The sequence below is a fragment of the Sparus aurata genome, chromosome 11, assembly GCF_900880675.1.
Source record: "Sparus aurata chromosome 11, fSpaAur1.1, whole genome shotgun sequence".
Classification (NCBI taxonomy): Eukaryota; Metazoa; Chordata; class Actinopteri; order Spariformes; family Sparidae; genus Sparus; species Sparus aurata.
Genome location: NC_044197.1, coordinates 30,363,878 through 30,379,925, shown reverse-complemented (window position 1 = coordinate 30,379,925; position 16,048 = coordinate 30,363,878). Strand labels below are relative to the sequence as shown.

Sequence of the window (16,048 nt, the reverse complement as noted above, 5' to 3'; positions counted from 1 at the left end):
TATTAATCATAACATGATGTTGGCTAGCAGGAAAATATCAGTCTTACCTTTCTAGCTCTCTGGAGAAGGAGCATGTGTGGAGTGGCACTTGTTTTTCTGCAAAAGAGGGGATAAGTGAGTGAAATGGAGCAAACGTTGTGTGCCCATCTATAAGGACCTCCTAACATTTTAACAAACTTATTTACAATAATCTGTGTTGTGTCACACGTCACGTCTCTACTGACTGTTATACAAAGTTAAAAATGTCCTAAATTACAAAATTAGACAGCCCTAAATTGCTAAATTATCATGAATATTGTGAATTTCTATATTTTACTTTTTATGATTGAATTTGCAAACGTTTTTTGCCATCATTTAGTCTCATCTCACAAACATCTGTGTTTGGCTTTAACAATAAGGACCTCTTCCTGAACGACAAAACTGTGTAACTAGCTTTAACTCTGTCAATTCACATCTGGCATTACGTGCCTCTCGACATGCAACTCAAGTGACCACTTGTGATTGAATCTTGCTGTATAGATGATCATTTTTTGTAGACGGTGTTTGACAAAGTGAAACTGACACTTTTTACAAGAAAATTTGAGATATTGTGTATTAAGAGATTTAAAAGAAAAAAGAAACATGAATGATTTAGAATTTGCTGGAGTTGTTTTGTTATGTTTGATAAGTGTCCAGAGAAGCAACAAAACCTCTGATTTGCCGGCTGTTATATTTTGTGTTGTGCTATTTGGACAGGAATCGTGTGTGTTCCAGGCAGCAGCTCTGGTCAACAGTGCATCTTGATTAAAAAACACGGCTAATCACCTTCTGATTTAGCCGATAGTGCAGACTCCGGTCTGACAGCCAGGGGTGTCTGAGTGACTCTGCAGCGCTCATCCTCCAGCTTTTACTCTTCACCAGCAGGCGGGTGATGAAGTCTTTGGCCTCATCAGAGATGTCCGTAAACTCCTCCTCCTCAAAATTCCACTGACAGGCCAAGATGTTGTTCAGCGTCTCGTTGTCGTCATCCCCCAGAAACGGAGACAAGCCACTGAGCCTGGACCCAGAGGAAACACAGGTCAGGGGTGCTACTGTGTGTCTTTTTTTTTTATACTGTATGTGTATGAGTCTGTGTGTGTGTGTATGAGTCTGTGTGTGTGTGTGTGTGTGTGTGTGTGTGTGTGAATGACCATGCGCAACTCACAACATGTAAGTGATGACGCCAAGGCTCCACATGTCTGTGGGGAATGAAACAAACTCGTAGTTGATGACTTCAGGAGCTAAAAATTCAGGTGTTCCAAAGTTGACCCTCAGCTTCTCCCTGGGTTTATACCTGTCAGAGACACAAGAGCAGAACCATCAGGAACATATATCAGACTGAGAAAGCTCTCAAATGAAAGCTTTAAACTTTAAATATAAGATAGATTTTACCTCCTGGCCAGGCCAAAGTCAATGATTTTAATCTTGTTAGTCGCTCTGCTGACACAAAGAATGTTCTCAGGCTGGAAAAGAACAATAGAGAATGATTATAGATAAGAAACAAGTATAATTCAGTTAAATTGAGGGTTTAATATACTGCTTTTTAGACAAATTCCTCCCTCTGGTGTGACAAAACAAGAGAAATATGCATTTATGAGATCCTAAATCAAAGCAGGTTTACCTTGAGGTCAAGATGTAGGATGTACATCTTATGCATGTACTGCAGCCCTTCACAGATCTGCCGTATGAACAGCACTGTGTCCAGCTCCGTCAGGTTGTAGTTCTCGTCAATGATGCGGTCGAACAGCTCCCCTCCCTCCACACTACGGCGGGGAAGGAAAAAAAAATTGTAAATATGTTGTACTCACATACAGTACACCTGCATGCCCTAAAGGCTTTCTGACTTACTATTCCATGACCAGAATGATGTCATGCCGCGACTCAAAGGCGGCGTACAGCTGGATGAGGTTGGCGTGGTTCAGCTGGTTCATCACCTGGATCTCATTCCTCACCACGTCCTGAGAGACAGACAGGATCTTAGCACTTTTTGTGATGAATAAGAGATACATATTGCTGAAGATACATTAAAAAAATGGGAGAAATTAAGATCTGCTGAATGTATCACAGGCTCTAATCCTTTCACATGCTACTATATGCAATTTTAATCTAAGGACAGACACACAGACAGACAGGCAGGCAGGCAGGCAGGCAGGCAGACAGACAGACAGACAGACAGGCAGGCAGGCAGGCAGGCAGGCAGGCAGACAGACAGACAGACAGGCAGGCAGGCAGACAGACAGACAGGCAGGCAGGCAGGCAGGCAGGCAGTCAGACAGACAGACAGACAGACAGGATTTGTCAGTTTTGTCACAGACGATCACAGACAGCAACATGAGCCGGCAGAGGATTTGGCCGTACGTTTGGTGGGCTTTCGGTTGGCTCAGAGCTTTTTGAATGTCTCAGATGATAATGTAACCACAGAGCTATGCTCAGACATTTGACCTCCCTCACATCAATTTCAGATGACCCAACGCAAAAGCAACACAGTGAGGCAGACGAATTGCCACGTGCGCACATCCTCTGGACTGTTGAGCTGTATCTATTTTTAAGATTGTGATCCTTTATGGTGCTTAGCAATGATAAAAGTAACCGTCCATCAGACGGTCGGGGATAGCAGGCATCCCAGTACCATTGCTGAGCATGTGCTCTGTTTCGTATGCAGCATTCATCAGCCGATTGTTACTGCACCTTCTCTTTTTGGCTCCTGGCTTTGATGATCTTGGCAGCCAGCATCAAACCAGACGAGTTCTCCATGCACTTGTGCACTTGTCCGAAACGTCCACTAATGATAGAAACGCAAACACAGACATGAATAGCAGACACAGAACCAGTACCATGCTAGAAAGTGGGTTTTGGATTTATAAGACATTTTTTCTGGCAGTGACAGTATTACACGATCAACAGAAAAAGATCAACAACAGCTTACTTCTTACGAGCAGTGTTGAGTAAAAGTAAAGATATCATGCTAAAATATAACTTTGTTTGCTTAAAAGCTTTGAAAATCTGATATTATATCTGATATATACCTTTTTTTTCATTTTTTACTTTTTTCTGAATTTTGTGAAACAATAATCGATCAATTGTAAAAAAAAAATTAAAAAATTAATAACTAAAATTAAGTGACAATGAAAATAATTATTTGCATACACGTTATCATAATAAGCTCCTTCAGTCACACAGTGATTAGGCCTCTATGCTGTGCCATTATGTCAGAGATTTAAGAAATGTGCTTGCGTGTTGAGGGGTAATCTCCAGTTTGAGAGACAGGATTTAGCACTGGTCTATTACATCAGAGCGGCTATTTCGCAAGTTCCCCCCTAGGGCTCACAATCATCTGCCCTTTAGGGGGCAATAATAGGGTCTTGGAAAAAAAACGATTAGGCGTCCCTTCGCAGGGTGTGAGATCCTCTGTTATTTCATTAGAGACGACAGATGTGTAGAAGTGACTGTGTGAATAAAAATAAGCTTGAGAGCTGTGGTTAACTCTTCTTACTCACCCTCCCAGGACCTCATCTCTGTTGATTGTGTAATAGGTGGCTATCTGATGGGGTTTTGGAGTCACAATACGGTGGTCAAAAGGTGCTAATGGAGGAGGGCTTGAATCTGAAGGAAGCATAAAGACATATAGACAAAAAATCATAAAAATGTTGCTGAAAACAGTGTAAAAAACAGAGGTGGAAGAAGAGGCCTCGGACCACCAGAAACAAAGTGGATCTAAATAGCAGCATGCCAATGTCTCAGTATCTGCTCTGCCAGCTCTGCCAGCTGACATGTTAGTGATGCTTCAACAGGCGTGGTGTTATGACATTGGATCTGCTTCAAAGTAGGAACAAAAAGTCAAATGTCATCAACCAAGTTATATCTACAAGGATATCCTGCCTGCACAGAAATACGGCACGGAAGTGGATTCATGTCAAACAGGGTCCTACCCACAGTTTTGAACATGTTGAGGTCAGGAGTCGTACGTGCATCTTTTATGGATAAACTTAGTTTGCTGCCTAACCTGCGACGTACAGGACTTCTGTAATATTTTTGATTGAGGAAATGTGTCTTTGTGTAGAAAGATCCTGTATTTGAATGTAAACAAGCCTTATTTGTGACATCACAAATTGTTTGGAAGCTGCACCGGCCCAACTTTTGAAATGACATATTTTTGCATAGTCATAGATTCTGTATTTCTTCAATATGAATAAAGGAGTAGATGTAATTTTAAGGATTTTTAACAAGATATTAGAACTTCATTTTGGAAAATCTGTATCAGAAAAGCACTGATTGCAGTAAAGTCAAGTACAGTGTTTTTATACACCTTAAACATTGTCTTGATCTTTAGGCAAGAAACTGCATTCAAACCTTAAAGTATTCCACATCTTTGATAAATTATGAAAGTAGGTGATTTAAAGGAAATGTTGTTTAACTTTGAAGTGTAATACATAGCAATATATCACCTTTTCCTTCAACTAAACCAAAAGAGTTTATACAGTTACATTGGACAAAAAAAGGATCGAAGCTTGGGCCAAATGTTATTCTTTCAAAATAATTTTGGACCAAAATTTAAGGTTATACAGGAACAAGACCACAACAACAAGAACAAACTGCAAACTTCAATTGTTTCTCATGCATTCATGCAAAGTATATAATGTCTCACCAATCATAAATTCCTTCCCTTCTCCCTCCTTCCCCTCGTCTTCCGCCTCAGTCTTTACTTCTTCTTCAGACTTGGAGGCCTGTGGCTCGGCCCCCTCCACCACCTGTCCATCAGTGTTTGCCGCTTTACTGTCCTCCACTCTGCTTTTTTTGAGGTCGTCCTTCACCAGGTCTTCTTCTGTGACGCGACGTTTGCTGCAGGTGGCCACATCGCCGGCCTCCTCAGAGCTATGTGTAAACGTAAGAGAACGCTTATATTTTACTTCATTACATTTTGTTTTTTTCTTCTCCTTCCTCCCAGCAGTTTGCTCTTAACTGACTTCTCTGACATGCATGAAATCAATTTTAAAAATAAATAAAAAACTGCTTGAAATACCTTTCCTGCGGAAGAGGAGAAGTCTTGCAGATGTCTGCGATGACACCCTGAGCTGTTTCTGGTTTTGACGACCCTTCTGCCTCTCCTTTACGCATTTTCTTCCCATCATCCTCCACTTTTCCAGCCAGATCTGGACTAACACTGTCCGTCTTTCCTTCTGCCTCTGACTCTGAGTCGTCGAAGACATCCTCCTCTTCCTCCTTCTCCTCCGTCACCTTCTTCCTCTCCTCTGACTGGGCAGCAGAGGTGTGTTGTCCGTCCAGGATAAGCTCCTGTCGTCTTCCTTCACTTCCTCCGTCCTCCCCCCTTTGGTTGTCAGCCTCTGCTTTTCCATGGGAATGCTCAGTGTTCTGCCTGTTGAGCTTCTCCACCTGTTCCTGCAGCACAGGTTCATTCAGCGAGGACGTGTCTGATGTGGGAAAAACAAACAAAGACAATTTTAACTGAATGACCCTGGCATGGATACAGTTCCCACACAATAAAAATGTATTTATTTATAACCACACAAGTGGCTCTGGGGATGCCAGTCTTAGTTATTAGTCAGTCAGTTCTTCTACTGCTTTGATCCATATTGAAATAATTCAAGAATTACAGCAACTTCTTGGTACCCAGAGAATTCATCTAAATTACTCTTTTGATTCTCGCATATTGCATGTGGCACCATTAACTGGTCCAAAATCCATTTTGTCAAACATATAGCATAATGATGCCTGAATGCCTGAATCCATTAGTCTGTGATGGATTTCAGATAGTTGGTTCTAAACCTCAGGAGATAATGTCCAGGGGTCGCTAGATGATTGTAGAGGAAAACATTTATTAATATGTTTCGATTGGGGAATAGTTTTTATATACAAGTGTTGTCATTTGCCTCGTAATAGATTGTATTGAGTGTGTTTGTGAGAGTCAGAGTATGCTTACATGGGTTTGTCATTTGGACACACACACACACAAAATCTTTTTTTATTATTATTATTATTATTTTGGCACTTCAGGATTTTGTGAGTTAATGGGGGATGGAGGGGGTCATGAACACCAACCGCATTTTTCTGGGGGATCCTGACATGAAAATGTTGAGAACCACTGTTTAAGATGAATGCTAGCACTACATAGCGTGGCGTGAAGAGCTACAAATCACTTTTAAGGAGAAGGTCGGGGTGGATGAATGGGTCACCTGTAAGCTATTTTAACTTACTAACTAACTACTTGCTAGCATAAGCATTTTAATGCCTAAACCTAACCAAATTGAGAGGGTCAGTAGACCTTGCGCTACAACTGTAATGTTCTTTTAGTAACAGTGACGTGATTTGGGAGTCGCTGCCGACGTCTTCAGCCATTTAGATTAAGGATGTATTGGTTTTGGTTCTGTACTGGCTCTACAAAATCTCCTCTCGTCCATATCTAATCCAGCAGATAATCAAAAAGCAAATGTCTCTGCAGAAACTGTTTAAACCCACCTGATGTGTCCTGAGGTCTCCTCTTCTTCTGGGCCTTTAAGCCCTTCAGGCTCAGTTTGGCTTTATCCCTGTCATCCTTTGCCTTGTTGAAGAGAGAAGAAACAAAATATTAAACATCAATCCACACAGTGACAGATGTACACAACACTTGCGTGAGTTTTTATTATTCAGGACTTCTTCACTTGTCAAATGCGCCAAGAGTAATCTATGCTAATGGAGCCAGGAGTCTGATTTCTGAAGGGAACAGCGTAGTCAAATACTGTATGGGTTTCCATTTTTAATGCCAAAGTGTTTGTTAGTGTTTCTATGGTTGCCCCATAACTCAATGTACCGGGGGACAGACGCCTCCTCCTGGAGCAAGAGGAAAGGTCACATATCTGTAGCAGATGACACATTGAACAACACAGGGAAATGTTTTATTCACATTTTCCAACATATATTTTATAATCATTAAAAAAGATAATACAAAATTCAAATATATTCTACCCCACGCACAAACATAAACATATCTCCTGCAAAGACATGGCAGCAAATGTTATGCAAGAGTCCTCTGTACATTCTTCCAATTGAAGCAAGGACGATAAACATGCACAATGTGTTGCTGCATAAGAATGCCAGGCCGTCTAATCAACCAATGCACTGTTGTTAGAACAGGCCAGGCAAGTGCTACTCTGACGCTGTGCAGCTGCAGTCCAACCGGCTGCTGATAAAGACGTAGTTCGGATAAGATAACCAGTCTGACTCAAATCATCTACACCTCAGAGGCAAATGACAATCATTGCATGAAGGAAAATGACTTAACATAACAGAGAACGATGTGTCGTGCAGTGAAGCTATTTATAGATTTAGATGAAGCCTTATCAGGGCCAAGAGGAATGAGCAGCTTTAAATGCCAAGACGGAATTTTAAAAACCTGTTAAAAGGCATATTAAGATGTATTGTTTGTACTCTAAATTATTGAAGTTTTAGAGCCACGTATTTATAATGTCACTCCCAACAGGTCAAATGTTATTCACGACCTCTAAGACAGCAGTTAATGCTGCACGATGCAATTAGTTCCTCTCACTATTTTACCATTAACGACACAGAACAGTATAACAGAACCATGGGAACATTTTGCTTCTTCAAAATGTGGGAAAAGAGAACAGAAGATCGATGGAAAATTTGTGGGTTTTTTTGGCAGAAAAGCTTTGCTCGTCATTAGAGCCATTTTGGGGGGCCAATGCCAATACTGATATTAGGAAGCAGACGATTTCAGAATTGATATATTAGCAGATATACACACATTTTTTGCAACAATCCCTCAAATGTAGCACTTGTGACAAAGTGACGTAAAAGAGGCAGGATATTTTAACAGATTAACTGTAAACTTTAATGTCTAAAATTACAGCATTGCACTGAATAATATAAATTATCCCAAGCAACTTTTTCTGTGTTACAATCTCTAAAAAACTGTTTTCATATTGTTGCAAATATCGGTCATATACCAGATATGACTGATACATCTGTGATACTACCCACTACTGTATTGGTCGTTCTTACTCGTATTGTTTTCAAACCTCTCACCTTCTTGTTAGCTTTGCATCCAGGCTGTTTAAACAGCAGCTCCACCAGCCTGGAGCTCTTCACCACCTCCCCAATGAAGCTGATCACCTGCTGGGTCCCCTCCACCAGCTTCTCCACCCCCTCCAGCCTGCGTCCCTGACTCTCCATCCGCTCGCTGGCCCTCTGCATGGCCCCACACAGCTCCCTGCACAGCTCAGCCCCTGACCCGCGTCTCCCCCCATGGCCCTCCTCATGCATGGAGGCCAGATCTCGACCCATACCACGGACGTCCTGCGACAGGCCATCGAGCCGGGTCAAAACGGTCTGCTGCATGTTGAGCAAGCGCTCCATCTGGGAGCTCAAGGAGTCCATTCTGGTCTCCACACAGCGCAGGGCGACATCTTGATAGGAGGAAGCTGATGATGCGGATGAAGAAGGTTGAGACTTGTCTGATCCATTAAGAGAGAGCTTCCTTCCACCAGGCTTCTGACCGTGAAGAGGGTTTGGGTCGTAGACTTTGGCCAAAGAGTTGACAAGGCTGGAGCTCATGACTGACTTACAGCAGATGTCCTCACAAACAGCAAGAACCTTTCACTCACAAATTGAGTCTGTTCGCTTTCATGCAGGCTCAGTAGAAACAAAATAACATATTATCAAGACAAAACTAAGGGTGGAAGAAAAGAAGCGGAGGGAGAACAGAGGTCTCTCCCTCAACACTGCACCACAGAGATGAGTTTTAAGAATAGCAAATGGCTGCTCTCCAAATTAAAGTGCAGCCCCCTGTGGACGTCAGGGATTGAGTGGCCAGTGATAAGAGCCGGGGGCTCGGGTGTGCAGCTGGGGATTGATGAGGGTTAGGGCTAAATGCTGGAGAGGAACGCTATGTGACATTTGAGACACTTCAAAAGCCCTTCAGTCAGGTGTCAGAATCCCAACAATCTGGGACTGAAATATGAAGCTGTAAAAAGCAAGACAAACAAATAAAATGTACAGCCAATAAAAAAGAACAGAAGTCAGAGGGACAACAAATCTGATCATTTGAGAACTGGTACAAGTTTCTGCAGATGTTCTAGTATATAGTGTATATTGCACCACATGGATCTTTATTTCGGATTCAGTGCAGAAGTATAAGGTTTTCACATTGTTCCATAACAGGAAGTGGGGTGACAGGTGCAAGTCTGTGCAAGGCCCCAGAAACTTTATTAACCAGTTATACCCTGCCCTGTTAAAGACACAAGCATTGTGGGTATTTCTGAACCTCGTTAAATGCCAAACGGGTCTCATGACTGATTTGTTTTTACTCAGAGGATGTGTCAGCAGAACGTTGTGTAATTACCAAAAAATGACTTTTCAATGTTTTCAGTTTTAGATACTTAAAATAGCAATTTTCATACAGACAAAGGAAATTTGATAAAATACAAATGTGAAGCTACTTAATCATCCCATTTCATTTATGAGTTTGTATCATATTTAGGGCAATCCCTAAATCCCTTTTTCTTTGGTCTTCAAAAGACAGAAGCTCTCAGAATCAAATTGTTAAATGGTCAAGTGACCTGACTGGTGAGTCTCAGCTTAACCCAGAGTCCCTGTACATCAGCCATTTGGAGCAGTTAGCCACTTTGATTTCAAGTTCAGCTTCTTCTCTCTGGACGGATGTTTTTGTATATCCGAAAATGACTTTGTTCTTGCAGCTGTCACTCAGATGAATAAGTCAGGGCATCACTTGCACAGATGCTAGAGAAGTTTAGTTCTTTGTTTTTTTACTGGATTTTTTATTTCATTTATTCTTGTGGCTGTTTTAGTTTATTATTGTTAATTCTCTCCTAATAAGTAGAGCCACAAGTACCTTTAACAGGTTTTATAATGTTCTTCTATTGGAATTAATGAAGTAAAACGTGTGTCAAGATGAATCCCCTTGTCTTACTTAACAAACTAAATGCACCTATGGCTACAAATAAAGTAACATGAACCACAAATTATTTCTTTGGAATTTTTATGATTTGTTACTGAAAGGAACAAGCACACAAAATGGACCAATGCTGCATCTCACTACACTGTAGCCTTAGATAGTATCAACTTTTGTATAGTTTGGTTTTATATATTTTATTTATTGTTTAATATGGTTGTAAAGATACACCACTGTGCACTGTTGGTTTGACACTGGTTATTACCTATTCCTTGGTAATACTGTTGCTCTTACAAATTATACTGACTGACTCACATCTTTACTTTTCGTTTTTTTGCCCAATTGTTTTTATTACCACCACCTTATGTCTAAAGATCTTAATCTAACTTACACAGCATTTGTTTTGAAGTGAGTGAAAGAAAGACATTCGTAAATGAACATATTTTAAAGCTATCTGACTATTATAAACACAGCTGTTTCTGGGTGTATGAGGTTATGTATCCATTTCTGTGTCAACTATGTTTTAGTGCGTTACCACCAGACTACAAAGCAGCTTCGTTCCTCAGGCTATTCATTCCCAGCACACGGTTTTAATTCGATGACTCATCCAACCCGGACATGTTGGGATCCAAACTGGTGACAGGCTTTAAGAATGACTTTAAAAAATCTTCTTGCTGATTTTGCTAATGTGGGTCACTCAGAGGCATCAGGCTGTTTAATAACTGGGTAAAAACTCTGTGAAGTGCATTTCTGAAATCTAAAAAAAACTGGTGTCATTTAGAGATGGAAAGAGTGGACAAGATTGCCAGCATAGCCTCGCTGACCATGCAATGTGAGGGACAAGACAACAAGAGGAAAACCGGAAACAGCTGATGCCACTGACACCTAAGAACTGCTGATGCACAGGAGAAGAGGATTTTGGGATCGGAAACAAACTGCACATGTGTTGTCGTGAGACTTAAGGAGGTTGAGCTGACACAGATACACACATGGATACAACACATCCCTTAGTGTTCTTGTACAGACACAAACGATTGACGCTTATTGAAACGTGTCTGACAGTGCACGTCAAACTTAAACTTTTCCACGTCTCAGTGCAGCGATATCTGGAGGAGGCAGGGTGACAAAGAGCCGGCGCCTATATCCTGGCTACCATCTGTCAACACCGGAAAAACCTGACCTATACTCTGTCCCTAGCACTGTTCCTGATACAGACAGCTCATCAGCTGTCAGGTTTAACACTTGAGTCCCTGGTGCCAATTTACCAGCTAAGGTGAAAATGAAAGAGGACACGGTGCAAGTGCAGACAGAGTACAGTACATACTGTGGAAATACAGGTTTGTTCCCTGAACGGACAAAGGAGATCGCTGATCAGGAGAGGAGTTTTCAGAATAAGCCAGAGTGTAAACGTCAATAATACAACACCTCTGTTTGTCAGTCTCTGACAGTCTGGTGCACTACAGCTATCCAGGGATTTAAAGGGCCACTTCACCCAAACTTAACCCTAAAGAATGAATTCTACAAGGCAGAACATGTCTTTCCGAACTCAAAAACACAGTTACTACCAGTCATAATTAACAGTTCTTTTTGTGAATATATCTACTGAACTTTTACTGATATTTGCCAGCCAGCTTCTCTCATTGATTTCTGTGGATTACTGCAAGTAAACATATCATTCTTTCTAGAAAATAAAGTGCTGATGAGTGGTTCCAAGTGTCATCTGTTGCACTTCAAGTAACAAAAACTAAATCCCACAGACCAACTGTATTTTGATGAACATCAGCAGCAGCACTAAGCACACCATTTACAGAAACACACCTAAATGCACATTATGTGATTCCATCCACAAGGGTTGCTCAAAGAAACACAAAACAGTTTGATGATGTAGTGAATTAGCATGGGATTATGGGAAATGTTGTCTTCATTGTTAAACAACCACCATTGCTGATGAAAATATCAGACATGCTCATAGACGAGGTAGCCTCAAATGTGACAAATGGCTAGTCACATTTGTTGACCTTCCTCACTCTCTGATGTATCATCTGATGTTTCCCCACATTTTGTCAGTTGTGACATTTTTAAGCAGAAACGTAACACATAATATCTTTAAAGCAGGCAACAAAAGGTAGGCAATTAACACATCTAGTGGACACGATACAACATTAGCATTCACTTGGAGTCAAGTCCAATATTCCCTTTTGTTCTAGCTCTGTTTTGGTCTTCATCTTCAGCCTATCTGGCACTGTAGCTACTTGCTGCTTTAAAGGCATTTTTGTCGCTGCTGCATCTCTCCCTATTAACTAACTAGTCCCTATTTGATCTGGCCTTAAAGCTGCACACCCAACCACTAGATTAGGTGTCTGATAACTTGTGACATATGGCTGATAAATTTAAGGACACATATTCGCATAATTAAAACAATCCATCATGATAGATGTTATAAAGAGGGATGAGGGTGGTTGTTGATGGAGCAGGGTGGTGGGTGATTAGTCCGAGTCTGGTGTTGAGGGCAGTGGGAGGACACTCTCTGCAATCTCTACTCGGAAAAGGTTACATGGTAAAACGAGAGCCGGTGTGGTATACAGGAAATGTTTAGGAATGAGACTGACGCAGCCTCACCACTCTCACTACATATAGAGTTACTTAACAGGAAGACACAGACAATGCATGGTGCTTATTCTAGCGCCACAGACAGTCCAGTCATCTTGGATCACTGCAGCGCAATGTCCTGAACAACATGAATGCATCAAGCTTTAGACCAGAGACACAATGATAGGCCGTGTGACACGCAACAAGTGTGTGGCTAAGGCTGATAGCTGCTGTTATCGAGTCCATATTCAACAGTCCACCCAATCACCACAGTAAAGGCTGGCAGTGTATGTTTCTGCAAACCAGATATGTTGAAATGTTATGTTCAATCTTCATGTTGTGACAACACTGTGCTGATGGTCTGGTTAGGTTTAGGCACAAAAAGGTTAGTCAGTCTGGAAAAGATCATGTTTTGGAAATTCTCCTGATGACCAATAAAAAATATTCAGTGTTTAGTAAAAAGAACAATATTTTCCTCTGAGTTGTAGCATAGAAGCACACGTAGCTCAGATTCATACTTAAGTACAGTACTTGATTAATAAACTAAGTTTCATTCTACTGCTGTCTAGTAATAGACTTGCAATTTTGGTCGACCTGACAACAGCTCAGTGACAACTCTCTGATCTCTTCCTGGGCCCTGGTCCAGCTCTGGGGCCCCTGAATCATCCAGGGTTTCCCTTCAAATGGCATCCCTGCCCACAAAGAATTTACCACACCATCGTCATGACTCACGCCACAAAGCCTTACAGACATCAGAAATAAGTACATTCAAATAACTGCATTTAAATAGTCCTTGGGCTACTTATAAAGCCCGTCATTCTCCAAGTTCACTACCAGCCGGTTTCACTTGAAAGGCTAGAGAATGCCAAATACTCCTGGTAAACTCAGGTGTCTTTGACTGTAACTGTATGGAGAACAAAGTACTGACTCTGAGTCAGTACTTGACTGAGTACTGATTATATTCCTCTACTTCTATTTCACTGATTAATAACAGGAGAAAAAATATCACTGTATGCACAATTTTAGTATTTCAATGTCTTTTTTTTAGATTTTGTTTTGTTTTTCTCTTTATTGGGGATATAGTGTATAGTTTGAAAAAATATAGTATGGAAAAAGGAGACAGACTTAATGAACAGGCATACAAGGATGAGATGGGAGTGATACAGGATGGGAGCCATGCTAATCCATCATGGATTTAAGGCTGCTCCTGGCTTATGTCCAGTTACAGAAAAGGAAATGGACAAATAGGCTCGGTCCGGCAAAGCAACAGGGAATCAGAGACTGTAATGCCCACATCTTTACAGAGACCTGTCTCAACCACGACATCTCGGAACAAGCTGCTGCACGCAACTCAGCGGACCGTGTTCTGAGCCGACAGAGTGCATGAATACAGCTGGAAGAAGAGATGTGGAATCTGTGTTTATATCGTTGATACTTGTTCCTCACACACAGTCACAAGTCTATGCACAGTTATTACCTGTTGTCTAACTTTAAATGTAAAGATGCCCACCAATGTTAACATCGCCATTTTGTCCCTGTTGTTTACAATATACAATGCTATTTATGGAATGACTGAAAGGTTCTGTAGCCGCAGTTTACGTCAAATCTTCCTTCACGTGACGTATCATTCCTTGGTGCTTTTTCCACAGCTGCTACATGACAGATGTCTGGTGAGTTCATCACAATGGAAAGAAGGCTGCACATTATCTCTGTAGCTCCACCTGCTGTTTTTCTATCTCACAAACCTGCTTGTGTCACCACTGGCTGATGACAGACTGTACTTTCGCAGTTCAGCTGCTGCGATAACACTCGTTCAGCTCGTGCTGTTATGACCCAGGACAGATACTACAAAATTCCTTTAATGGTATAGAGGTGCTGTTTGGCGTGAACAAAGTGTGAGTATATGTGTGTCTGTGCTGGTCAGGGTGATTTGACCCTGCCCATAAATATATACATAATTACATAAGCTATACACAAGTATGTGCACACTTTTAAAAACACGAACACAAACCAGCTTCCCTCGGTTATTGTGAGTTTGCTTCTTGTTCTCAGCGTTACATAACATCAAGACAACTGGGTGTGACGGGACCAGTGTTTGAAAGAGGATTCAGGATAAATGTTAACATCTGACCTGGTGGAATGACTGTCAACCCCCCCCCCACCACAGCACCCACACAAGCCGAGGATCTCATGTCAGCACAAACTGCTGGTGTAAACTTGCAGCTTGATTAAGATAATTTAATCGAAAACTTCTGTTACTTTAGCTTTAACAAAATCATGCCCAAAACTTTGATTATACCATTACTTCAATGGTCTGGGGCACTGCCCTTGGGCAAGATACATGGGTGCAGATCCCAGGGGGAGGGACATGTCCTCCCAATTTCTGAAAAACATAAATTTTCTTTCTACTTCACTTTACAACATCTGTGCGAGAAATAATGTAATTTTACTCCACTACATTTATCTGATTCACCTCAAAATAACTTCTGAGGTGAATCAGTTCATATGTGCAAGATTAAATTTGCACGGTGGGCCTTATAAATGAATTGCACTGTCTGTACTGTATACACCAATAAAGCTTTGACAACAACAATGCCAACATGATGTTCCTTGTACATAAATTGTGCCTGCAAAAAAAGATCCCTTTTTAAAATGTTAAAATCTGGTATGTTTGAAAAAAGGCACGCACAATTTTAGTGAATAGGACTAAGTAAACATGCAAATCATTCATGGGCCAAGGTGTTGTAACCACAAAGAGGAGGCATTTCTGTCATGCCACCACTGGATGGCAGAAGAGGACCACAGACTCCCAACCCTGACCCCAACAAGCCAGCCTGCTGATGAACACCTGGGAATCCAGAGGCATCAGAGGGCGTTTTGTTGAAGGGTCACACCCGGCCATTCTCTTGTTACCTTGAACCTTGACCTACTAACCCACGGCACACACACACACACACACACACACACACACACGTATCCATGCAAATCCAACATGTCAATCTCTGCTATGTAAGATCTACTGTCCATGGTGACAGATCATAAACACCATCTGCAGTGAAATAGAAATGTAACTGCCAGCAGTGACAACACGATGGGTTTATGCATTGTAATAAGTAACAATACAACAAATAACAATAGAAAAAACCTTCTGTTTCTGTTTGCATCAACAAATCCTATTCATGCTAAGCCACTTAAAAACTCAAACTCAGATCCTGTTTTATTTTAAATTCGTCATTCATTTCTCAATGAAAATCAGTGTGCTTGGATATGTCTACTCCTATTTTTTATTTTTGAATGATGTCTCCCATACAGATGTGTTTTACAATGCAACATATGTCCAATACATATTTTAAAAAAGTGTCTAATAATAAGTAAGCTAACTTAAGTTATACTTGTGTGCCTAAATGTTTTGGTTAAAATCATTTAAATGCTGTGGTGACAACCTAACCCAGAAGTTTAACTTTAACCAAATGTATCTCAGTTTCAACATGTTTGCATATGACCCAAACAATACTT

At 41.1% G+C, this 16,048-nt stretch overlaps 1 protein-coding gene across 3 annotated transcripts in view; it reads right to left on the bottom strand.

Moving 5' to 3' along the window:
* The window catches only part of mylk4b (myosin light chain kinase family, member 4b), a 39,730-nt gene that overhangs the window by 1,447 nt on the left and 22,235 nt on the right, over nt 1-16,048 (bottom strand). For 2 of the 3 annotated variants that reach the window (XM_030434426.1, XM_030434427.1), the window contains 11 exons: nt 6,493-6,574; nt 5,039-5,447; nt 4,664-4,890; nt 3,516-3,621; nt 2,707-2,800; nt 1,867-1,976; nt 1,640-1,781; nt 1,411-1,481; nt 1,184-1,312; nt 805-1,036; nt 48-96 (listed from right to left, as the gene is read on the bottom strand). In XM_030434426.1, the coding sequence (XP_030290286.1) occupies nt 52-96; nt 805-1,036; nt 1,184-1,312; nt 1,411-1,481; nt 1,640-1,781; nt 1,867-1,976; nt 2,707-2,800; nt 3,516-3,621; nt 4,664-4,890; nt 5,039-5,447; nt 6,493-6,574 (1,647 nt within the window). In that variant the 3' untranslated portion in view covers nt 48-51. Of the gene's footprint in view, nt 1-47; nt 97-804; nt 1,037-1,183; nt 1,313-1,410; nt 1,482-1,639; nt 1,782-1,866; nt 1,977-2,706; nt 2,801-3,515; nt 3,622-4,663; nt 4,891-5,038; nt 5,448-6,492; nt 6,575-8,058; nt 8,842-16,048 lie in introns of those variants that run through there. The other variant, XM_030434425.1, reaches the window with a different exon arrangement.